Genomic DNA, 24,757 nt, shown 5'->3' with positions numbered 1-24,757 from the left:
TTTACATTAAGAGGTAACAGGATTTTAGATGGTCTACATTACTGCTAAGAAGCCAAGTTTTAAAACCCAAATTAAGCACCAAAAATAGCTTCCAAATTAGGAAAATATGGAAAATTACAGTCTTTTAAATTATGGGCATGCTTTTATGAATTTATAATACTTTGCTATTACTTCTACAACTCAAACCTTGTAAAAGACAGCATTGCCTGCTATAACCTGTGGTTGTTTCTTCTACAGCTTTCAGACAAAAGCCTAGTGATTTGTACTTCAGAAAGATACAATGGGAAATACAAATCTAAAGAAGTTTATGGAATCATCAATTTCTCAAACACGTGGTTACAGATTGGAGAAAAGGGTTTGGAGAAAGCCATGCAAATACATTGATGAGAAATATTTTTGTGCCCCCAAAATGAACCCAAACTTTTAAAGCCATTCCTTTTTCACACTACAAATTTTATCAAATGAGCACTGCAAGAATGTCATGGGTGGCATTTGCACAGCCACAGCTCCCGTTCAGCCCTCCCATAAGGAAAGCAAAGCTGCCCAACAGCTTCCATCCAGGATGCAGAAGACAATTGAAAATAACAAACCACCTATTTCTGATGTGACACTTCAGCTGATTAGAAAACTAGCAAGAAAAGTATTAAAAACATAAGTAGGGTGAGCAAGTTTGCTGTGTTCATGGTAACGTGTGTATACACTTCTATAACAATTATGCTTAAAGGGCAGAGAAACAGCTTCCTAAGAGACAAGCAGAATTAAAAAAAACCTAGGTTTTTAAATGTGTTCCAAAAACAGAACACCACACCAAAGTCTCATTATGAAAGTAAACTCTCATCCTCTTTATACAAGTCTAGCTGAATCTGCACTAACTCACGAGCATAAAACTGGGAGGAAAGCAGGGTAAGGAGAAAAAGTATCTGAAAAAAATGGACCTTTAGTGGTTGCTTCACATATTTCCATTCTGGGCACAAATCAGGCAGCAAAGATTGAAATTCAACCTGTAAACGTTTCATTTATGCCTAAAGTAAATATCAGGTACTTTGCTACCATGGTGATGAACACAGTAAAAACACCTTAAGCACTCCCACTTCTGCCAGTGCAATAGTCAGAAGCACAGCCTGGCCATCACACATGTACTGAGCTCACACTTTAGAAAATGTATTGAATGTTGCAGTTGTGCAAAATCTGAAATACATTAGCAAAAAATGAACAGAGAAGTTGTGCATATTACGTACATTCATTGCTCTGGACCTGCACAGAACGTGTACAGACTGACTGATCAAGGGCTCCCAAGAAAACAGCAATAAAACTAAAGTTTTGGGGGAAGGGAACCTCAATCCACCCCACTCTGACTGGTTTGATGCCAGAAAGAGATGCCCAAAGCCTGGAGAGGGATTGCAGGTCAACAGGAGAGCACCTGAAGGGCAGCACAGAGGAATTTAAGCCTCTCCCACCAGTGAGTCCCTTCATTGGAGACACAATTTAAATGCTTCCATGCTAAAAGCACAAAGCATGGGGCATATTAGGAAGAAATTCTTCTGTGTATGGGTGGTAAGGCACTGGAACAGGTTGCCCAGAGAACCTGGGGATGCCCCATCTCTGGAAGTGCTCAAGACCAAGTTGGATGGGGCCTTGTGCAGCCTGGTAGTAGAAAATGTCCCTCCTCATGGTAAGGGGGTTGGAACCAGATGAACTTTAAAGTCCCTTCCAACCCACTCTGTGAAACTGTCCGAAGTGTTCAAGACCAAGTTGGATGGGGCCTTGTGCAGTAGAAAATGTCCCTCCTCATGGTAAGGGGGTTGGAACCAGGTGAACTTTAAAGTCCCTTCCAACCTACTCTGTGAAACTGTCTAGGAAACGAGTCACCTGTTTGATTCCCATATGCTGCTAATACCAAGAAACAAAAATTCAGCTTTGGAAAACTAAGAAAGTTATATCATATCTTTTATTTTAAATAACCAAGCTCCATGTTAAAGCTCAATCCCCCAATGTTCCCTTTAAAATGACAAATTATTTAAAAGATTTTTTTGTTACAAAACTAAAGCTAACAGCATCTCAATCTTTAATGTCTGACAACTCATATTACACCATATATTCTAAATTTGAAAGTACAAAGAGTTTTCAAAGCTGTCCCAGACTGTCAAGCTGACTTTGACTTTTTGGGAGTAGCCCCACCATCTTCAGTTGACTTCTCTGCTGGCCTCTTTTTTAAGCCTTTCATTTTCCGTGTCTGCAGTTTACTAAGATCTTGCTTCTGCATGTGGATTCGACCATAAGTTGTACCAAACGCATCGTGGGAGATATTCTTTTTCTTCTTAGGCTGCAAAGGAAGAACAACGTTAATATTTCTGAGTACAGTCCCAGGAGTTCTGGTGAGAATCCAGTGCCCAAAAGCAAGGCCTCATACACTGGCTGGAGAGACTAAGATTTGTGCTGTGTGTTCTGTGTGCTTCCAGAGGAGAGTCTGCCTGCCAGCTGAGCACCACAGAAGTGCTGTGGCCCCAGGACTGTCAGCTGGCCTTGGTGAAAGGAAGCTCTGGTCAAACACACAAAAAGTAATACTTCAGCCGTTGCTCTTCCTCACAGAGAGATCTGAAAGCAATGCCCTTCCCAAGGTACATACCTTCAGGCCTTTTGGCTGTTTCAAAGACAGCTTATAATGGTCATCTGAGGCTAAATGTGTCCTCCTCATAACCAGATCTAATGAAGGTCCCATCTCTTCCAGTTCAATTCTGGGTATTTTACAGCCAGATTTCTTCAGAAGCACTCTAGGAGAAAACCAACAAACAAAATCAACATTGTTCCCTGTGCTAGAGATTAATCCATCTTCCTAAACAGGTTCAAACCTGCAGCTCAATATACTATTAAATCAACTGCTACCACTAACTCTATCACTGGGAAGGCATCCATCAATAACAATTTATAATCAATCAGTCCCATTTTGACACATCCGAACAATTTGAACACATCCAAAATATGACCTGGCTAATTTATTATTTATTTATTATTTTCTTTAACACGACCAGTATAATCAGTATCATTTTTAAAACTCAGCCCCAGTACCCTGAAAGCCATATCATTATTCAAAATCAAAACAGCACCTTGGGTATTATTAGACATAAAAATATTCACTATAATTTACAGCAAAATAACCTGAGCACTTATCTGAGAAAGTGTTTTGGTTCTTTGTTTTTAAGAATGAAGCTGATTAAAATGATTTTATATTAAGAGAAATCAAAATCACACCAAACACAAGCTATGGTTGCTCACAGTCTCCTAAGGCAGGGAGTGACTGGAGGGTGAACACCAATGCAACAAGAAAGATTTCCTTGTCCTGCCTTTTCCTGGTTTTCCTTGTGCATCTCTGTCTGCAGCCTATCCCCTGGTGTTCCCTGGCAAACACCTAAGTGAGGAGAGTCACAGAAATCAGCCTGAGAACAGACTAAGGCCATCAAGTCTAAGATAGTACCCAGAATTCCCTAAGTTAACTCACACCACCTTACTAACCAAGCCATATGAAAGAGCAATCCTGAGCCAGAAGGAGCTCAGCAAGGCAGGAGACAGACCTAGGGCTCAAGTGTTTTCCTTCTGCTGCACAAATTAAACCGGAGTACCTCTACACACTGCATGTTCTAAATGCAGCTCAAGCCAGTCCAATTTCACAACTACAGATTAAAGTTGACAAGTGTACCAAAACCCAGACAAATAGATAAAACAGATACTCACTTGTAGCTTCTCATGTAAATTTTCCCATCTACAGCTGTGAAATGCAGAACGTACTCTAAACCAGCCAGACGAATACTAGGCACAGTGGGACCTCTGAAGAAATCTGAGAAGGGATTTAAACGAAATAAATGGCAGGTTTTTTGGCTGAAAATAAAACCAACAGATACCTGTAACAAATTGGTGATGTGGGCCCATTTTGAAACAGGAATCTCAAAAATATCCACTACTTCAAACTGCAGCCTGGCCAATACACGACAGAAATTTAACATCGCACGTTTTGGTGTGCACTGGTGAATCCAAATGTGTGTGGATATTCTGACAGGAACACAGTGTCTTCCCAGAGATAATTTTGTAGGAATATACATGCAACCTATATATATATATACTTCCTATACATAAGTGCATGGAAAAGAGCAAATATGCTTTCAGAGAAGTAACTTAGCATTATTGAGCTAATGCAAATAATTGCATTGTCTGTTCTTTTAAATATTCATCTCTAAAATCAGGGGGGAAAATTATCGTACTTGGTGTTTAGGCCAGTCAATGCTCAGACAAACACAGATCAGTACAGAGAAGCCATTTCCTCAGGTATCTGTTTAAAGACATCATTCAAACCTAATACTTAAATCTTAATCATAGCCAGATTTGGAACAGTAGAAAGAGGGATCAAAACCAGTACACAGCAGATCAAAGCTGCACCTTGACTATTCTTACCTACACTTTCTCTCTCTGACTTTGGGAAAAAGTTTAGATATACCACTTCTGTCATATCCCTCTCACAACAAGGTACTTCTGTCCTCTACATAAAGCAGTATTTGTCATTATGTCTAATGTTTTCTCTATTAATAAGCCACACATCTATGAAAATAAGACACTTTAAATACTTGCCCAGTTTGCAAAGAGAACACTGAAATACAGGTTAAATACAAAATGGGCTGCCTCTAGCAAGGTTCTTATATCAGGCTATGAAAATCTACTGTGCAATCAGAGAGCACAGCAAGCTGTCCAACATATGCAGAGGGTGGAGAAAGAATGTGACCTTGACCAAGGGAACAAGGTGTGCTAATAAACATGACAGGGCAATGCTGAAACATAGGAGAACTGCTAACAGATGCAAAACACATCACTCTTTTATGCTCTGTCTTGCTTTCAGATCCCTTGGCTACTTTTCTTTTCCATCACTACCTTTTTGAAAGAGTATAAGCACTGAAGTGACATCCAGAACATAGTTTGGCTGGCAAATAAGACATGGAGTCAGCCCAGGAAACTTTCTTGGTCAATTAAATACTCTCTTATTTCGAGTCTAACTTGTAGTTAGAGGAAAAATTGCAAATAAAACATTTTGTTCACTTGTGGCATATTTTTTCTCCCTTAAATTAGTTCTCTGCAGGTACACAAGCTTACATTCACAGTGGTTTTATTGGCAACACCTCCCTTTCATATTTTCCTGTGGCATCATACATCTTTTTACCCACAGGATGATCTCTTCCCATAAACGCAGGTGGTCAGGAATTTGTTTCCTGGCAACACCCAACAGCTGCAGAAACCTTACACTTCAGTGCACCCAGAGAGTTGAAGTTTTTTAAATATACTCTTAATTTACAACTCTTGCTTTGGTTGGACTAGAGACTTACTTTCTCCTCTCTTTCCATTCCCAGTCCTCTCTCCCCCTTGTCCTCAAACATGTTTCCAGAAAGTCTAATTTACTTTTTCATACAGAGAGCTTTTCAGGACCTTTCTATTTCCAGATTAAATTCCTAATTGATTTTGGAATGCAACTCCTTCTGTATCAATTCATATCCAAAAGCTGGTAACACTGTAGTCTATGTAGCTTTGCTTAGCGTGAATGCAGTTTAAACGTTTCCCAGCCACCTCCTTTCTTGGCCAGAAAAAGCCCTCAAATCTTTTCAAACACTCAAAAAGAGTCTGTGTGAGGAAGGATGTTTGAAGACCAAGGTGACAGCCAATCTAAAATTGCAGAGATCTGCAAATTGACATTTTGAAAGTGTATAAGCATGCCCTATAGTAGTCTGGCCATTTTTAGGATAAAATAGATGTGCAATAACAGAACTAACAACAAGCAGGCAGTGTTGTAAGAGTTAAAACATCTTATAGATGCAGGTATAAATAATTATTAGAATTTCATTAAATGCATTCCAAGACTTACATCATTTAAATGAACTACACTACCACTTGGAGTAATACAAACCAAAAGAGAAAAAGTGGTATGTCTTTCTCTTTCAGGTCTCCAAAGAAAAGATATCTTTCATTTATTTCTCCTATTTTTAATAAAATATCCTATTTCATTTCTCCTAAACATTTATTTCTCCTATTTCTTCTTCCACTTCACAGTTTAACCAGACAGCTTTTACCAATAAACTGCTGTCAGACGACTGTCCAACCATGCATAAGCCCGTTTGATATCACAAAAGCCAATGAAAGCCTGATTGTTCCTCAGCATCACTGGCATCACAGTGCTTCGGCAACAAGAAGTTGTCAGCTATCTGATATTCCCTCTGGGATCCCAACAATACTGGTACAGCAACAAAATATTTGCAGCTGTTGTTATAAAGGCATTCTTGTATCTTTCTTAGCAAGAGTAGAAGCTTAAGGGTACCATCTTCTGCAGAAATGGAACAAATAATTTCTTCCTTATTGGTTAAGGGCAGTTTTGAAGCAGGTCAGATTAATACCCAAACAATTTCAATTTGTTAGTGATACCTTCAAGCCTTTACTCTCCTTAACCTTTTTCTTTGTGTGTTGTTTGCATCTGGGTATTTCACAGAACTCAGTAGAATAATTAAGGCCTGGAGTACTTGGCATATGTTCAAGAAGAAAGATTGGGTGTGGAGCACATTTGACTGCCAAGCCATTAATGGCTAATAAACAGGAGAGGAGAAAGGGCAGGCAAGCATCAAGGTAAATAGGAAGGACTGCTCAGTTATTTGGCAACTATCTTACTATGCATGTCTGCCATTTCAGCTGTTTGACCATGGGCTGCTTGATGCCCATCACTGTGCAGATGCCTGAACAAGATACACTGCAGAAAATGCACCTGCTTCCTGTGTAAACACTCATTTACAGTGACACAAACATGCAGCAGTAAAACTCACTTATATTTGTATTCAGCCATCTTCAAAGACGTATAAGCTCAGTTACCACCCTTTCATCCATCCCCAAAAACCAATCAACGGTATTGAGAGGAAGAAATTTTACTCCTCTCCTACTCACTTTCAGTCTCATTCCAGATGAAACATCTTGCTTTAAGGAATAACACTAAAGAAAAAAATTCTCATTTGCAGGGTCTGTGTCTAAAGAGCAACCTTTTACCCGTTTACCTAGAAACCCAAGAATGGAACTAAAAGAACAAGACTGCTCTTACTGGGCCAGGTTCAGTATTTTACCATAAATTAAAAAAAAAAAAAAAAAACAAAAAAAAACCAAAAAAAACAAAAAAACAAACCCTCATCTACTTTTAGGAAAACTATTAAAAAGAAAAATCATTCCGCCCTACTTACTAGATCTAGTTCTGCCATGCAAGAAGCATTTTTTAAGTGCCAAGAGACACAATATCCTATAACTTCTATGTCTACATATTGCTTCTTTAAAGCTACAATGTGCTTTATCTTCCAGAGACTCCAACTAGAAGATAGTAAAAAACTTCATGCCGGTTTATTTCCTAAGCTCCAAGCCCACCTTAAAGTTAGGGCACAACTTATCTACAGCTGATTTTTACTGCACATGTTCTCTCCAAGTATCCCAAGCAACAGCATGCTTGTTAGAATTGGTGGAATTGCCAACAAAAAATTATTTAATTACAAAAACAGAAGCTGAATTAGACTGATGTGACTTTTCTGTAAGCAAAAATATCCCACTTTCTGAACTCAATCCACTGGTTTCAATTTAGACACTTCAAAACATTATTTGGTTAGAAAAATGATGACCCAGTACAATTATAAGGCCACAATATTTTGGAAAATGACAGTTTTCCCATAACCAAAGTAATGAACTCTAGTGAATATGAAGTTTCATCTTCCGAGTCTTTTAGGACATTCTTTTTTCCTCCCTTTAAAAGTCATTATGATTAGTTAACTTTATGTGACATGAAACCTACAAGTGCTCATTCTTGTTTTCCTTCTGTGCTGAACATAAGCAAGCATTTATTGACAAACTAGCTTTTCCCAACAGATCATGTTACAGATCCATGCAATCCTACTGCCCAAATAATCAAAATACTGACCAATAAGCAGGCTCTTCAGTCTTCTGTATTCTTCATTCACATCAAACACGTCACCAGCAAATATCAACATAGGTTTTGTCCCTTCAGGACACTTACTGTTCTGTGGAATAAGAATTTTAAAACAACAAAAATTCAGACAGTTAGGGAACATATCATTGATTTAATAGCTGGCCAGTCATTCAACACTGAAAGAAAAACTGCTGTGACCTGTGACCAATAGGGACAGAATAGTCCAACCAAACTAAATAAAAAAACAGAGCATAAAATTAACATTCTGGAGTACACAAATTACCGATCCTCATATATTGCATGAAATACTTCTTTTAAACAACTTGATTCATTTCAGGCCACAGAAAAAATTGCAACAAAAAAAAATCCACCAGTAGGTGTCGCTGAAATACTGAATTAGCAATTCCTTACCTTGATATCTTTTAGGGACACAAACTTCTCAACACCCAGCTCAATCATGTCAAGCACATGGTAGTCAAACATGCGACCTGTGACAGTAAAAAAAGAAAATCCAGCTATTTAAATATTCACTGACAACTACACCTACCATCCCAATAAAAACCCAAGTGAGACTTATTACCTATTACCAGGTTGTTAGGTCGCTTCTTGTTATGAGAGCCAAAGAGAAACAGAGAACAATCTGATTTCTTGGAAAAAAATTCCTGCAATTTAAGAAAATAATCAAACTTTTCAGTTGCAGCTCACAGGGTTTAAAATATTCTGCAGAAGCATATGGCACAAATGTATGAGTAGGAGCTGCTTAATAAGAAGAGTAACTGCACTTACTAGAAGAGTTTTGAGCATATAATGAGTGTTTTTCAGCACTTATGCTAAAACTGACAGCTGGATTCAAGATTCAAATAATTTATTTTTTTATTTACCATTGCATCTTAAAATACAAGTCAGGCAATTTTTTCTTGCCATTTTATCTGTAATACTCCTTGTAATTCCTGATTATTTGGTTTTACACAAGATTCTTTCAACCACTTCTCCTTACCTGACAAGTAAGTATTGCCAAGCTGGCTACCATTGTAATGTCTCATTGTAGTTTCCCAACTAAGCTTTATGCAGCATGCTGGCCTTGCCTGACAGCTCCTGAACAGCCAGTTAATTCCCTCAACAGCAAGGCTAACAACATCTGCACTTGGCACAAGAGTCCTACTACAGAGCAACTTCATGTCAATTTATTATTTAAGACTAAGATGCTACCTAAAACCTAGCCAGTGGTGACTATCCCAGAGACTTTTTCTCCAGGAGGAACAGATTAGAGAATTTACTATGGTACCACGTCCAGAGCCAACATTACCGCAGTTCTTTCTAAAGATGTCCAGCTCCAAAGTATTTTATGCACTCCTGCCTCCCAAGGCAGCTCCTCATTTTGTATATCAAGAGTGATGCACACACACACACAACTTACACAGTGCTTCCCACAAATATACACCTGCACTTGGCACTTGTGAAGCACAGAAGGACACTCCATCTCCCACCCTTGCAACAGCAGCAGCTCAGAGAGGACACTGCAGCTCTGCCCCTCTAGGAGGTCAGAGAGACACTTGGAGAAGCTGGATTAATTGCATGTACAAATCACATAGCTCAGCATCAAGTTTTGCCAGCAGATCCCTGAGAAATACTGACTCTAGACAGGCTAAGAACAGACCAGAGGGGACTCCCCCTGAAACACGTGCTCATACAGCTCTGTTAATCACTGTGTGTGATATCTGTGCACCTTCTAATAGCTGTGTATTTTATTAAAAAGATGTAAAAAACTCAAATGCTTCGAATGTGCCCTGCATATACTGCAACAACACACACATTGCAAAACTCTAGCCTCTAGCCAGTCAGCCAGGATTGCTGCTAAAGGATTGAAAGGGGCTGGGTGAGCTTTTCCACCAGCTCCCTAAGCACCCCTGATGGATCCCATGTAGCCCCCTAGACGTGTGTGTCTGAGTGGTGTGGCAGGTCACCAACCATTTCTTCCTGCATTATGGGGACTTCATTCTGCTCCCTGTCCCTGTCTTCCAGCTCAGGGCACCCAGAGAGCAGCTGGTGCTGTTATTGCAGACTGAGGCAAAGAAGGCATTAAGAACCTCAGCGTTTTCCTCATCCTTGTGTTGTCCCTTTGTTTCCCTCTGCATCCAGTAAAGGATGGAGATTCTTTTTACCCCTCATTTTATTAGTGATGTAATTGCAAAAACATTTTTTACTGTCTTTTATGGCAGTGACCAAATTAAGTTCCAGTTGGGCCTGGGCCCTTCTAATCTTCTCCCTGCATACCCTCACAACATCTTTGTGGCCCTCCTGAGTGGCCTGCCTCTTCCAAAAGCAATATACTCTTCTTACCCCTTAGTTCCGGGCAAAGCTCTATTTAGACAGGCTACTCTTCTTTCCTGGCGGTTCACCTTTTGGCACAGAAGGATAGCCTGCTCAAAATTGTTGTAAGAGAAAACATTGTTTATACTTACCAATGATGTTTGGTCCTCAAAAGGCCTGGTAATATTTTTCCTGAGAGGAGGAGGAAAAAATGAGTTTAAAAAAAAAACAAAACAAGAAAAGAACCAGAACAGGCCCAGATAGCCACTTCTTATTAATTCTCTGAGAATAAAAAGTTTTGCATTCTACCAGCAACTCCAGTAGTAAAGGCTCAGTCTGAGTTCAAATCACAAGTCATATTACTACTGCCAGGAGTGCCTTAGTGCCATCACTGTTATCCTAAGTACTTTCCTCCACATTTCCTGCCTCTGGGGCCTGACCTGCAGAACACCACCACCACTACCACCAGTGACACACGATGAGTAACTGCCTTTGCCTGCTCATTCATTAAATTTAGACAACAATTTACAGCTGTTTCTGCACTACATTCATACAGACACCGGGTTCCCATTTTGAACAAGACTTGGAGCTGAATCCTGCTCCGTACCAGCTGCCACAGAACAGGGCTCAGCACCAATGCTGATCACACATAGCCTGTTTCCAGTCTATTGAAAATTATCATCAGTCATCTTCTGCACCCTGGTCACTGTTCAAGCCCCCAGATGAGCCTGCATCTCTATATTCATGCCCTGAAACTACCAAAAGCTGTCTGTCTGCGAGAAGACTCAAAGGTGTCAACGTGAGATCACTTACCTTTTATACAGCACAGCAAAAGGCTTCTTCACAGCATACTGCAAAACACAAAGTTTAACACATGTCATCTCTAAAACATACACAGCAGTGCTGTCTTTACAACCCAACAGTTTGCAGGAACACGTCAAACAGTAACTATGCAGAGCAGGCTAGAAGGTACCTCAAAAGGCCTGCTCACAGTGACACCCTTTGAGCTGGTGACAATCTCGCTTCCAAATTAATTGCACAAGAAGTTATTTGTAGAAACTGAGAAATAAAAAATTAACCGAGAAACAGCTGAAATCAAAGCCATGTAATGCAATCCCTCTGCTTCTAAGGGGCATAAGGAAAAACAGGGAGAGAAAACAACTTGATTATAGAAGCATAAAAGAATAGGAAAACAACAAAGCAAAGAGAAAAACTAGTGTAGGAACAGCTATATTTTGAGTTATGGAGTTAGGAGACAAGATTGGTAACTTCAGGTAGAGACAAGATTGGTAGTTTTAGGAGAGGCTGAAAGCTCCCTATCAATACACACAGTCAGCTTACAGGATTCTGGGGTATAACTTAGCTGTGTGATACAGTCCCAGTTCTGTGCCTAATCCTCTTAATCGTCTTGTTTTCAAACAGACTTGGCAACACTTCACTTATATACTAGACAATTGTGAAAAAATAAAAGAGCAAGCTCAAAACTTCTGGCAAAGAAGAAACTGGAAGGAAGCAATCTTCATTAAGAAGCAGGTAATGACACCTTTCGAGTACTGGCCATTCTGAGATTTGGGTTGCAGGGAGAGTGAACATACTGATAGTACAGCAGAGACAGAAAATTGTAAGAAAGAGAGAGGAAGGTTGCATGCTATGTCCAACAACTTACAATGTCTTTAAGCACTTCGGTCACTGTTAAATTTGCATTTCCTCCTTTTATGAGCATAGCATTTTTTGTATTTTCGTTTAGCTTGGGCTCTCTCTTCTCAAGAAATCTTTTTGCTCTCTTAGTTTTAGGCTTTCTGTAACAATAAGTTAAAAGTTAAAAGCTTAATATACGTAACAAGACTTGACACTACAGAAAACAGTTAAGCCAAACAAGAACTGGAACAAACTGTTCAAATAACTTGTTTCAATGACTAATTGAATAAAAAACTAATCCCAACCTGCAGAATTACAATCAGTGCCAAAAGCCTGCCTCAGGTGAATGTGTTTTTACTGCCACTCCTCTTCCTCTCTGTCCCTCCAAATTAGCAAAGGTGATTTTACCATCTTGTGCTTTCCAGTTTCTGCTAATTTAGAGCTGAAGCTATACTAGAATTCCCAGCCTACTGCCAGGCTGAAGGATTCCCCTACCACCAGCTCCCTCAACAATCCAGAAACTTGAAAGTTTCTGGGAGAAGAAAACACACAGATTCAACGCCAGCTGGTCACCGCGGTCATTTTAAGCTACCAACTGAGTAAGGGCTACTAAAACGACGGCAGCGCTCGGCCTCCTGTTCCCCGCACGTTTTCCACACGGCTTTTCCCTCTGCTGTCTCCCCCGCTGTGCCCCGCCCGCGGGGTTTCCCAGAGCGCGGTGCCGCCACACTCACACCACCCGCTCCAGCGCCTCCATCGCTGCCCTCACGTGCGGGAGCCGCCGCGCGCGTCACATCCGCCGGCAGGGCGGGGCGGGGCACGGCGCATGCGCGGGGCGCGGCTCCGCTCAGCCGTCCCGCGGGGCGAAGCGGCCGGGGGGAATTCCGTGCGGAGAGCACTCGGGCTTCAGCCTGGAGCAGGGGAGACTGAGGGAGACCTCATTGCAGTCTGCCACCTCCTCCTGAGGGGAACAGGAGGGGCAGACACTGATCTCTGTGGTGACCAGTGCCAGGACCCGAGGGAATGGCCTGAAGTTGTGTCAGGGGAGGGTTAGGTTGGGTATCAGGAAAAGGTTCTTTCAACCTCAACCCAGAGGTTGTATGGTTGCAAAAGTTAGGGTTAATAATAGGAACAAAAGCTCGACCATTAGAAATAACACTTAAAATATTAGAAGACCCCAACATTTTTATGAATGTACTCATTGTGTGTGATAGGCATAAAATGTTTTCCAAAAATAATGCTGATTACTAGATGAACAAACAGCTCCAGTGCAGCGCTGAAAGAAAAGGCTGAGAAGGCCAGAAACCAATGCTGCTGCTGGAACACTCCTCGTACATAGGGAAAAAACCTGACGTACATAGTGCCCAACTAAGCAACGAGTTAACAAAACATGGGAGAGTTGCTGTGTTTGCATTCTGTCCCAGAACAAACTCGAAGCACCTCTCTGTTCTCAGTGGCTGAAGCAGCCGTGGCAAGAGCCCTCTCTGCAGGAGCCTCAGCTGCCACCACAAACCCTCCCTCCGGCACTCAAGAGCCTGCGTGTTCCCAGGATCGTTATTCCAGTTATAATTGTCCTCTATCTATCAGCACCACACAAATCAAGCGTGGATGATGATGTTTTTAAACTTCCATGGTTGCAATTAAATCCAGAGGGATGGCTGTGCGGTCTCCCTGAAACCTCAAATGCAACACCACCATGTGAAAGATCCACACCCAGGCTGGAGGCACACAGAACATGTTCTCTTTTCTTCCTCTCCCTGCCTCCCTTTCCCTCAAGGAGTCAAGTTGCTTCTACACAGACCAAAAAAAAAAAAGAGAATAAATGGGACTGATGGTTTGAAACTGTCGCTGTTTTAATGACTTCTCTTTACTGATGCTGTGCTGTGAACAATGCTGTGGGTGAGCTTCTCCTCTGATCATTACTATATTACATAATTATGCTGGAATTAATGAGGTGTTCTCATCCCCACAGCACTGTTGCAGTTACACTGTTTTCAGAGAGGCAGAGAAAGGTAGGAAAGAAGAAGGGTCAGAGAGAAAATGTTTTCTGTTTTAAAATTGTGTGCTTTTGAAAACATTATCCTGAGTGCACCAGACACTCAACTGTGATACAGAACGGTGTGTGGCAGAATAAATGATGTAGCAATATCAACCCACAGACTAGGTAGGCGGCACAATACGGTCACATGGACTAGTCTGGGAACCACTGATGCATGGGTACAGGATCTTAAGCATAAAACCCTTCAGGAAAATGCCAGAAAGGAAGATTAGAGACAAGAAGTTACTGTGAGAAAAAAGAAAAATGGGGTGACCACATTTCCTTTTGTATGACACGCGTTATATTATAGAGAAAATGGGGGAAGCAGTGTGACAGATGCCTCTAAGACCTGGATTTCATTTGCTGACAAGTTTGCAGGGGTTTTCAAGACTTTAGTGGACAAAGCCCTGACCAACTTGTCCTGAATTTCAGTGTTGACCCTATTTTACATAGGAAGCTAGATGAGAGACCCTCCTAAAGTCCTTTCCACATGAAAGATTTCTAAACTCCATCAAGGAGACAAAGGACACTAGAGAGAATCTAAACTAAGCAATTTGAGGAGTATTCAATAAAAGCCACACTTTTTTGATTTGTTTTCTTTCAATAACTACAGTACAAGAGCAGACAGAGTATGTGGGTGAATACGACACACAAGGTGAAGCTATAGTTGAAAAAATTCAGGTCTTTATTTTAAACAATGGTGTTTCTTTCTTTTTACAAAATGTTTCCAACTCTACAATACATCAACATTTTTCTAAGCTAGGAGTTTCTTTCAATTATGTAACCATTTCCATTTGTCCAGTTTTGAGGTAGGGATACATACATTTCCAGTCAGTAATTATAAAAAACACTTAAGCCCTTCCCACTATAATTCAAACACAAAAGCCATGCACAAGAACAATGTCTATTTTTCCACTACTCATTTTTCAGAGAAGGTGGAAACCATGTAATGGCCTATAAAAGTTGGCCCATTAATTCTGTGAAGAAATCCTGAAAAGATCAGAGTTAGTATCATGGAGGTGCATCCTCTAAGGCAGCATTTCCAGAAGGAGATTCCTCTGCCCCAGAAGCAGAGCTGTCAGGCAGAGGAACAGGGGCATCTATTTCCAAGGTGTGCTGCTTTTCCAGGTCACAGTTCATGTTAGAATTGCCTTTGCCACTCACCTCTCCCTCTGACTCTTCAGTCAGTTTATCTTGGGCCTGAGCTGACTCCTCAGAATCATCCTTTTCAGGCAGAAAACTGCAAATCATATTAAGCCTGCTGTAGGAAAAATCTCTGTCCTTGATCTGCAACCACTCTACTCCACCTGATGTAAAGAAGGAAAATTCTATTAGTGACCAAAGGAGTTAACAGCAGTACTTAAATTAAGTTCACTGTTATTAAGGCTGAGCCTGACCAAGATTAAAGTAAAAGAACCACTTAGAACAGAAAGATGTGCATATCCCTCACCTATTACTTTTCACATACCCATTTACTACTTTTCATAGTCAGAAAATACAATGCAGGACTAAAAAGATATTTCCTTGGATCCAGTATGGCAGTTCCTGTGGTATTTAGGTATCTGATGCCACTCTTAAACTCTTAAAATAACTTAAACATAAATCAAAATGCAGAGAAAATATTTCACGAATGCAATGAAGAGAACAGAATATTTGTTCACCTAAATATTAGGTCTTCTGGCAATTGGTAAAGACAACAGAGATAGGACACAAGTTCTTGCACTCTCTTTAACTCAAGTGTAACAACAAGTTGGAAAAACGGGTTGAAACCAACCCCAAACAGAAATGGGATTTCACTCCCATTTTGATTTTTACTCAGTACAAGCTGTCAATTCACAAGATGTTGTAGCTACTTTGTATGCACAAGTTAAATTCCTGTTATGGTACAGAAACAAAGTGGTTTTCAGTACTTATCAGCAGTACTGGTGCTCCAGAATAAAAAAGGCCTTTGAATTAAGCAAAATACTCTCTAGTCTCAATTTAATATTACCTATACTATCACAATAATGGTTTCAGTTTAATATTACATAATTAATTCTACAGAGAGAAGTGGTATGTGCTGTTGATAGGAATGCTGATGTTTTGTTAGATTCTAGTTGACATTTCATTTTATATCTCCTATGGCCACTGTCCACCTGACTGCTCATATTTAAGGTAAAATGGCTACATATTCTTAAAATATGAAGCAGTAACAGTGACTTGAATGCAAAAAAAAAAGCAGCTAAAAGCAGTAGGACAGTTCTAATGAATACTGCTATATATAGTAGGACAGTCAGTATTTGACTATGTAAAAGTTCTGACTTCTGTACAAAAAATAAATAAAGCAAACATATGAACATCAAGTTCTGCCTACAGAATGAAAATCAGTATAAATGGTCTTCTAGGTATGTCTTTGCAAGTAATTTAAATTCATTTCCATTTAACTGTAAATTCAATAAGTACAATTCAGTTCTTTTCAACAATTACAGAGACTCAGAAAGTCCTTAGAAAAAAAATTATGGAAGTAGGAGAAAAAAATTCAAGAAAGAACTACTAAACAGCACCTCTTATTTTGAAACTTCTAGATGACAGAAGAGTGTACCAGGGAGCATCAGCATATGTTTTCCCTGCTCTTACACTTCTTTGTAGTGACCTCCTAGTAGCCATTTCTGGAGGTAGCACTGGTCAGAAATGTATTTAATTTTTTAATTTAAATATACACATACCATGCCTAAAGAAGAAAGTTCCTTTAACTTCCTGCATGCTCTGGAATCAAATATTTAATAAAGGCTGACTCTCCCTGTGGATTGAGCATAATTCACTCATGTCCACATGCATAAGAGCAGAATCACTCACCAACATTCTCTTCTCCTTCCTTCTTTTCAGTCAGAAGGGTGCGTGTCATGTTCAACTTCTTCACTGTGTGGCACTTGTATTTCAGCTGTACTTTTTGGTTGCCTTCTGCATCTACTAAGAAGAGAGGAGAAAAAACAATACCCAAACCCCAATCGTTATAGTGAATTCCACTAGCAACTGAAACAAGATAAATATTTTTAACCTCCCCAGCTACTGAAACAAACAGAATGTCAAATCACAACAATTACCTTGCTCTGTGTTTTCTTCAAAAACCACACAGGTTCCCAAGGCATCTATGAAAAACAAAGTGAGACTAATTTGTATCACCTGCAGAAAATGTGCCCACTGGTCCAGCTGTGGGAATGTTCTGACTTCCAACCCCTCACAGAGGTGCAGCACTGGTAAGGAACTCAGAACAGGCAGGAGTATCACAGTCATTGGAGCCACTACAAGGGAGGATCCCTGACCATTCTCCTCCAGACCAGCATTGTCACCACAGGGCAAATGAAAGAGCTACAGATTGCATAGGAGACAACAGCACTTTAAGGCATTTTATATCCCACATTTGTGTCTGCACTAATACTAGCTGGTGCACCCCAGAGTCAGCTTCCAGACATACTTTCCCTGGAAGTACAATGGATGCATGGTTAATTTAGCAGTGAACTCAGACTGCTGCTGCTCCACATGGTGTTATACAACTACCCACAACTACAGCATCTCACAGGACCAATTTCAGTAAAACCACCTGATGTTAAAGAAGTTCCTTGGGTCATGTGAAAAGGGAGAGATTGGATTCACATAAGTTTTCCTACCTTCATATTCTCCTGCAAATACATATCTGTCCACTTGTAAAATGGGCCTCTCTGTCTCTATTCCCTATGCAAAGAAGGATAAAATTGCACAATGTCAGGTCTGTATTAGCCCAGGTGAATTTCTCTCTTTAAGACCAGCAAAGACAAACATAGCAGAATCCAGATTATATCAATTCCACATCATACATGTTCCTTTAAGTATATTAAATGCAAAAAAAAGCCCCCAGATAATACTCTTTTAGTAATCATAATAAAACCTAGTATAGAACTGTATATGAAATGCTCTAGTATATTACAACAAATTCAGATCAAACTGCAGCCAATAATCTAGATAAGTTAAAGTGCTGTTATTTCTTCTACAAAATTAATGTAACTTCCATTTCAAATTAACAAAAATGTAGGTGTTTGCATGAAGATGATGCTATTTTCTAAGGTTCAATTAATACAAGTTCTAGAAAGTGGAATAACTTTAAAATTGGAAAATACACAGGGTGAAGAAGCCCAGCATAAGGCACCACATCAGCACCAGAAGTGCCACTGCAGGGTTACAGAAGCTTCTGTGATTACTGTGTGTCTCTGTTGTGAAGGAGTTGGAAATTGTTGCTATTTTATTTTTTAACAAGGAGTGGAAGAGTAAGAAAGCACTTGTGTCAGCTCATTCCCTTCCTCTAGAGCGCAGGTTTTCCAAATACACAAGCCAGCATCCCATTTTTATTTATATAATATATATCTATATACTGTATTTTGATAAAAATCAGTGTCTGAAGAGAACACACTAATTAATGCAAAATGTCTTTGAATAGTACATTATGAACATCAGAATTATTCAGGACATGAAGACAAGCACTTGCTAAATGTTTTGAAGATAAGGCATTACATGGTAAATTGCATAAAATACAGAATATCACACAGGTTAATATGAATTTGTGCAATTTTCCTCTTATATATTTGTTTCAAAAGTACAAAATCAACAAAATTTAAGCTCTGGGATTCTTTCTTCTGCATAAATTGAGAACACAAATAACACTAAGCTAACACATAGAACATATTTTTGTGGGTTTTTTTCTTCTACGAGAAATAAATACAATTAATAACACATCAGTACTAAATAGCATTATAGGGGTTTTACAGTCAAAATTTTATTTCTGTGGCTGATTTGCATTCCTTTGTGGACCATACAGACTTGGAGACTTGTCTTTCCCTGATGCGAGGAGCATCTCAGAAAACTTGCTAAACAGAATAACACGGAGCAAACTCTTTAATTAAGGTTTTAACAACAGTTGTGCCTCAGGAAAAGTCTCAAGGAATGCTTACTCTGTGGAGTGAACTCAAGTACACGTGGATACAAGTAGGACACAGTATGGATACTTTAACCTTTTAGCAGTAACATTACAAAGGACTTTCAAAGCACAACATTTAAAAGAATCCCAGCAGCAGTAGTGAAGCCTCTGCAGCCATTCAGCCATCAGTATGAATGATACATGTAACAAATTTCAAGAGAATCAGATGAGATCAAGGAAGGAAACCTGCATACCCATCCAAAGATGAGTATTTCATGAATTTTGATTGTATTTCTACTTCTGACACATTCAGAATTGACTTTACCACTCACATATATTGTGATCAGTGGCACACTCAGATGATCTCTTCCATCTTTTCAGCCTATAATATTAAAGGTCCACTTTGAGAAAGTATTTGCAAATCAGCAGTACTTTTCCTATTTATACAATTCTCATACATAAGTTTTGAAGGGCAAATAAAATCTGTCCCATACAGATAAAGTGATTAAAAAACTCAAAAGGAACAGGACAGAAAAACTAGATTCCTACAATAACCTTACAGTGAAGGAAACGACATCCAAAACTGCTCATGAAATGCTTAATACCCAGTTATCCTTTACAAGACTTGAACTTGCCAGGACACATCTGCAAAAAAGCCCATTGTAAATACAGTGCAAATCTTAAATATTTTGCTTTCCCTGTCCGCTGTATTCCAGTTATTCGAGTGTGATTAACATTTATGGTTTTTTTAACATGTGCAATACATAATTTAAAGAAAAATTAACTTAGAACTTGAAATCAGAGCAGATACTGGTCCAAGCTTATAAATACTTTTGAAAAAGTTTCCTTATATTTATGCAATAACATATTCAAAGACTTTATGCTGTTTCTGAAAGAGAGCCCACAACATGCAGACAAGCACAACACACATAATTCTCTATCAAAGATTTGATCTAATGTTATCAATGTCAAGAAATTTAGAAGCAGCCTCACTCCCTTGTTCACATCCGTAATAACTTACCCCTTTCCTATTGTGCTGTAATCACTCACCAAAATCTTGCACTTGTTTTCACATTTTTCTAAGAAGTCTGAATCAATAATTCCTGATAGCTCAACCATGACCAGTTGCTCCTACAAGAAAAATTGATCATGTACAGCTAAAACCAATATAACAGAACTCAGGGTGGGGGAATAAAAGCCTCCCCAAAATCAATCTACACCAATAAGAACAGCATACAAAGACACAGCCTTTCAGGACAAATAGACCCCAAAGTGGAGTTTATGCTGCATTTTGTCAAGAGAGAGAACTCTTGTAATACCCAGGGAAATTCAGGGACCCACTATTCCATAAGACACCTGTTTCACACCCGAATTTCCAGGCCTTTTCTTCCTAGCAAGCAATGGGGAAGCACTTTTTTCACCCTTGAAAAACGAGCATCAGTATGGCTCTGGGGAGATCCTACAGCATCTTCCAGCACCCAAAGGGGGCCTACAAGAGAGCTGGAAAGGGACTTTTACTGTAGTGACAGCACAAGGGGTAACAGATTTAAATCTAGAGTGGGTTTACATTAGATACTGAAATTTTAATTCATGAAAATATTTTTTTTTTACTGAGGGGAGAGGTGTGGCACTGGATTTTACTGTAGTGACAGCACAAGGGGTAACAGATTTAAATCTAGAGTGGGTTTACATTAGATACTGAAATTTTAATTCATGAAAATATTTTTTTTTTTACTGAGGGGAGAGGTTTGCCCAGAGAATCTGTGGATGCCCCATCCCTGGAAGTGTTCAGGACTGCGCTGGATGAGGCTTTAAGCAGCCTGGTCTAGTGGAAGGTGTTCCTGCCCATGGCAGGGCTTTGGAACCAGATGATTTTTAAAGGCCCTTGCAACCCAAACCCTTCTCTGATTCTGTGACTTTATGGCGATAGGAAGCAACAGAAACTGCAAATGTGCTCTTTGACCACGCCGTTTTCGGGGAAGCCCGAGGAACAACAGCCAGACCCACACAGCTCTGGGGACGTCACCGCTGTGGGGAATGAGAAACCCGCCGGCCCCAGGGAAACGCGCTCGGTCCGCGACCGGCCCCTCTCCCTGCCTGCCCCTCCGGCCGGGCGGAGCGGGGCCGGGCCACGCCCCGCGGGGGGCCGGACCCTTCCCCCGGGGCTGGGGAGCGCCCCGGTGTCGGCATCCACCAACCTCCACCTCGTCCTCCTCCGCTCCGTCGCTCCTCCCGCCCTCGCTGCCCGCCGCCGCCATGTCGCCAGCGCCCGCCCCGCGCCCGCCTCAGCGCGCACCACGTGGGGCCCGCGCCGCCATCTTAGAGCGGAGCGGCCCCGCCCTCGGAGCTGCGCCGCCCTCAGGGCCCGCTCCGCCCTCAGGGCCTCGCCGTGCGCCGAGCGGGCCCGGCTTCCCCTCAGCGCCGAAAACGAAAATACGAGCTGTTTTGTGACACTCCCGTACGCTCTGCGAATTTTTCTTGAATCTCAGATGTGGTACTGGAAAATAGGAGTCCCTAAAGTATCATCCTTCCCTCGCCCTTTTATTAAAAAAAAAAAACGGTTACCAGACACGTCTTATTAACGCAATGTCCTGCTTCTGGTACAGACCATTAGTTTAGAAAGCTTTTATTAAATAATAAAATATGCAGTTAGTTTCTACCACTCGTGTCCTTTGCATGATGCTTTCCAGTTATCTTGGCAGATTCAAATACACCCCACCAAAAACATCCTTTTGACCAGGGTTTCTGAGATAGTCTCTTAATTTATAAGTGCAGGATGTTGTTGTCCACCAAAATCGTATTTGTTTCCCAGTGTGCCACAATAATTACAATATAAGCCAATAATTGTACACGTGAGAGAGACATTGTTTATTTTATTTCAGAGTTCTGCTAGCCTGGGTGCCCAGCGGAATTGCACAAATCAAGCCCAACAACTATCAACACCTTTTGCTATTTATACATGCCAGCAAACAGGAATTAGTGTTCATCAGCTACACGTTACATAATGCTTGTATTAATTAGTGTTCTATCTTCTATTGGTTAATTATTCTCTTGCTTCTCATGCTAATCAGTCCCATGGTGTTTCTCTTCTCCAAGATGGGTTTTTGGGTCAATGATGTGTGGTTGGGATCTCCTGCTGCAGAATTACCTTTTACCCAGTCACAGCTGGTTCAGCACAGCTGCTGGGTAAGGTTTATTCGTTTCTTCCTGATCTTGGGGGTTCTGCCCAATGTCCTTGTGGCCCATAAATTCTGCATTCTTTGTGTCTGCTGTCAGTGGTACATCCTTCTCCCCAACTTTGTTAACCTCCCTCTGGGTGCGAGATCACTGAAACCTGCCAGGCCCTAAAGCTTAGCAAGACAATTCTACCAACCAGTAATTTGTCTTTCTAACACCTGCACATCACTTAGAGCTTGTGGGCTGCTGTCTGTTTCAGACTAAATCTCCCATCTTGTTGATTAGGCTTGAAAGTATACAAAAATCAAGCATTAAAGAGCATCCTTTTCTTGAGAAAATGTTGCACAGTCCACATTTTGCTGCAATGTTGCACTCCATAATTATAAGTTTTACACCGGTTTTGTAATTTTCCCATTTTCTTTCCATATGCTATATTTTATATTTTGTATCAAAGGTGTCTCTCTACTCGTTATGTTGAAGTCATTAATTAAAATGTTAATTTAAAACTGTTTGCAAGGGAAATTTTCTTCCAGCCTCTCCTTAACTTCCATAAAATAGACATAAATGTCAGCATTCACCATATTAAGTGTTTACCTATGTCCAGATAGGTGTGATCTAATGCATTTCTCCTTTTCCTAGAAAAATTACAGATCTTAATAATGTCAAATAAGTTTACCAGGGTTTTTATTTGGCTTTAGGCTTTGTCTCATTTTCTCTTAAGCTTCACATTTTTAATTACTTTTTCTTAGAGCTTGTTTTGGAATATTGCATACTGCTGTGGTAAAAACAGCCCATAAATCTGGATTTGTTCTAAATACAGAAAAAGATGCTGAGTCATGTTACCTTTTCAGCAGGCAAATTGCAAAGGCTTGAATTTTGACTGCAGGGAATAAAAGCTGTGGAACAGATGTTTGGTTTTCTGCAAGTGTTAATTATCAGATATTTTAAAATAACATTTTGTATTATTGTCTGTATTTAGCTTTGTGTTTTTGCACCAGGTCTCCCTCACTTTAGATAAAAGTTTTGTTGTTAAAAAAAAAAGCTCTACCTCAATAAAACAGAATTGACTCTCTATTCTGAATATTTATTTTTTTTAATTAATTGTCATAACTGACAGTGCCTCTGTAATGCTACATTAATACCATCATTCTCTTTTTATAGCTGGAGGGAGGTGAAGTGATACGGTTAAAAACTACAGAAAGCCCTCACAGGAATGTAAATGTGTGCCAGATCAGCCTCTGTAAATCATAGACTGGCATGAACTGCTGTGAAGGAGCAAGTACATTTATTTGCTTTTAAATCAGCCTAAGTGTCATGTAGAATCCGGGTTCATCTCAGTCTCCCAGTTATGGTGATTCAGGGCATGCAGCTGGATGATGGGAAATTTTTGGTGCATTAGTGCCAAAGGTATTTTAGAAGAGATTACTGCCTTGTCAGGCTAAATTTGCCGTGGGCATTAGTGGTTTACCTTGGTCTTTGCTATCCTGGCAGGAGTATTTTGACAACTTATCTCTTAAAAGAAGCTGTCCTCGGAGCCTGCCAGCAAGATTGAACTGCTTGATGAGATAAATATGGAAATACACGTCTTGAGGACCCAGATTTTGGGTTTCTGAGGCCTCAGCTAACAGTCCTGTCAGTGCTTGAACAGATTTACGTGTGCATGCTGCCAGAGGCCAGTTCCTTGGTGGCTCTTTACGTAATTCTGAGTCAGGGAGAACTAAATGGCCAACTTAAAATAAATGCTTGTGTTTGAGATCTAAGTATGTAATATGGATGCACTGGTTTCTGTGGGCTCACCTCCAATTCATGCACGTTAATATGTATTTTATTTTGGGCCATGCAGTTTGCAAAATTTACTTGTGGGAGTTCATAGATTAGAGGCTTGGACTATCTATTTAGCAAAGAAACATTGTTGCAGTTAAGGTGCATTACAGGAAATCAGAGAAAGTTCACTGAAACACATAATGAACAAATTCTGGCTTACTACTTTGTCTCACTTTTCCATTTTATTTTGATTTTTATCTTCATGTTTGAAATTCCTTCTCAATCCTTTTGCAGAAGGGAGGTGCCTTTTCTCCATTCCCTCCTGAACACATTACTTTCTTTGTGAGGCCTTGGCACTAGTCTATCTAAGTAAAAGGTTAAATGTTTTGTAAAAGCACAGAGTAAGATAAGGGTCTTTGTTTAAGCTCTTGTGTTCTTTTCTGTCTGTTTAGATTGTGAGTGTCTCTGGTTGAAAGCCTTTTGTATTATGTGGTGAAAAAACATAGGATTTAGCATTCAAAAAATTATAATAGATCATATGTGGGCAAATATACACACACAACTTATATTTAATCTTTGTATCTGAGCTATTTGCTGAGTTGACAGCCTTGGGAGAAGGGCATTGTAGTTCCTAGGCTTATTTTCAGTTGGAAATGTAGCTAAAAGCAATAATGTGACAAAAGGTGATTGCCTGTGGATGTCAGAAGAGATTCTCAGTAAAATGCTACCATGTGAAACATCTAAATGCCATAATACAGCGTTGTAAGGTGCAGAGAGATGCAGGAGAAAGCTTGTAAGAGACTGATGTGTGTTTCTGGCTGTAGCTGGGGTTGCAAAAGGTAAATCATCCCCAGGACAAAGGTAATTTGCTGATAGTATTACAGAAGATGATTTCCATTTCTCAGCAGCTACATTGCTGAGCCTC

At 40.1% G+C, this 24,757-nt stretch overlaps 2 protein-coding genes across 4 annotated transcripts; both read right to left on the bottom strand.

The window, feature by feature from the left end:
* Positions 1–1,934: 1,934 nt before the first annotated feature.
* Positions 1,935–12,727, bottom strand: RPF2 (ribosome production factor 2 homolog). Of its 2 annotated transcripts, none has more exons than XM_041478124.1 (10): positions 12,661–12,727; positions 11,955–12,087; positions 11,102–11,139; positions 10,441–10,480; positions 8,559–8,640; positions 8,390–8,466; positions 7,970–8,069; positions 3,730–3,832; positions 2,627–2,771; positions 1,935–2,323 (listed from the first exon to the last, which is right to left on the bottom strand). In XM_041478124.1, exons 1-10 carry the CDS (start codon positions 12,681–12,683, stop codon positions 2,144–2,146), a joined length of 921 nt encoding a protein of 306 aa, XP_041334058.1. In that variant the 5' UTR covers positions 12,684–12,727; the 3' UTR covers positions 1,935–2,143. The 2 variants fall into 2 exon arrangements, with proteins under 2 accessions (XP_041334058.1, XP_041334059.1); XM_041478125.1 differs by lacking the exon at positions 12,661–12,727 and adding an exon at positions 12,575–12,660.
* Positions 12,728–14,626: 1,899 nt separating this feature from the next.
* Positions 14,627–21,258, bottom strand: GTF3C6 (general transcription factor IIIC subunit 6). 2 transcript variants are annotated; one of them, XM_041478126.1, is made up of 6 exons: positions 21,090–21,258; positions 19,942–20,022; positions 17,612–17,675; positions 17,048–17,092; positions 16,800–16,913; positions 14,627–15,271 (listed from the first exon to the last, which is right to left on the bottom strand). In XM_041478126.1, the coding sequence occupies exons 1-6, from the start codon at positions 21,147–21,149 to the stop codon at positions 14,976–14,978; spliced, it is 660 nt and encodes a 219-aa protein (XP_041334060.1). In that variant the 5' UTR covers positions 21,150–21,258; the 3' UTR covers positions 14,627–14,975. The 2 variants fall into 2 exon arrangements, with proteins under 2 accessions (XP_041334060.1, XP_041334061.1); XM_041478127.1 differs by having other exon boundaries at positions 16,800–16,910; positions 21,090–21,227.
* Positions 21,259–24,757: the final 3,499 nt, after the last annotated feature.

The sequence above is a fragment of the Pyrgilauda ruficollis genome, unplaced genomic scaffold, assembly GCF_017590135.1.
Source record: "Pyrgilauda ruficollis isolate IOZ18807 unplaced genomic scaffold, ASM1759013v1 scaffold43, whole genome shotgun sequence".
Classification (NCBI taxonomy): Eukaryota; Metazoa; Chordata; class Aves; order Passeriformes; family Passeridae; genus Pyrgilauda; species Pyrgilauda ruficollis.
This window is presented reverse-complemented; position numbering and strand designations above follow the sequence as displayed.

Bases quoted from the DNA above. Each gene is read 5' to 3' on its own strand.
- RPF2 (XM_041478124.1), bottom strand. From the start codon at position 12,683: ATGGAGGCGCTGGAGCGGGTGGT. The intron at 12,088-12,660 runs GTGAGTGTGGCG...TTATTGTTACAG, and splicing joins GAGGCGCTGGAGCGGGTGGT to AAAGCCTAAAACTAAGAGAG. The intron at 8,467-8,558 runs GTAATAAGTCTC...TTACTGTCACAG, and splicing joins ACCTAACAACCTGGTAATAG to GTCGCATGTTTGACTACCAT.
- GTF3C6 (XM_041478126.1), bottom strand. From the start codon at position 21,149: ATGGCGGCGGCGGGCAGCGAGGGCGGGAGGAGCGACGGAGCGGAGGAG. The intron at 20,023-21,089 runs GTTGGTGGATGC...TTTTTCTTGTAG, and splicing joins CGGAGGAGGACGAGGTGGAG to GAGCAACTGGTCATGGTTGA. The intron at 17,093-17,611 runs GTAGGAAAACTT...TGTTTTTCATAG, and splicing joins ATTTGCAGGAGAATATGAAG to ATGCCTTGGGAACCTGTGTG.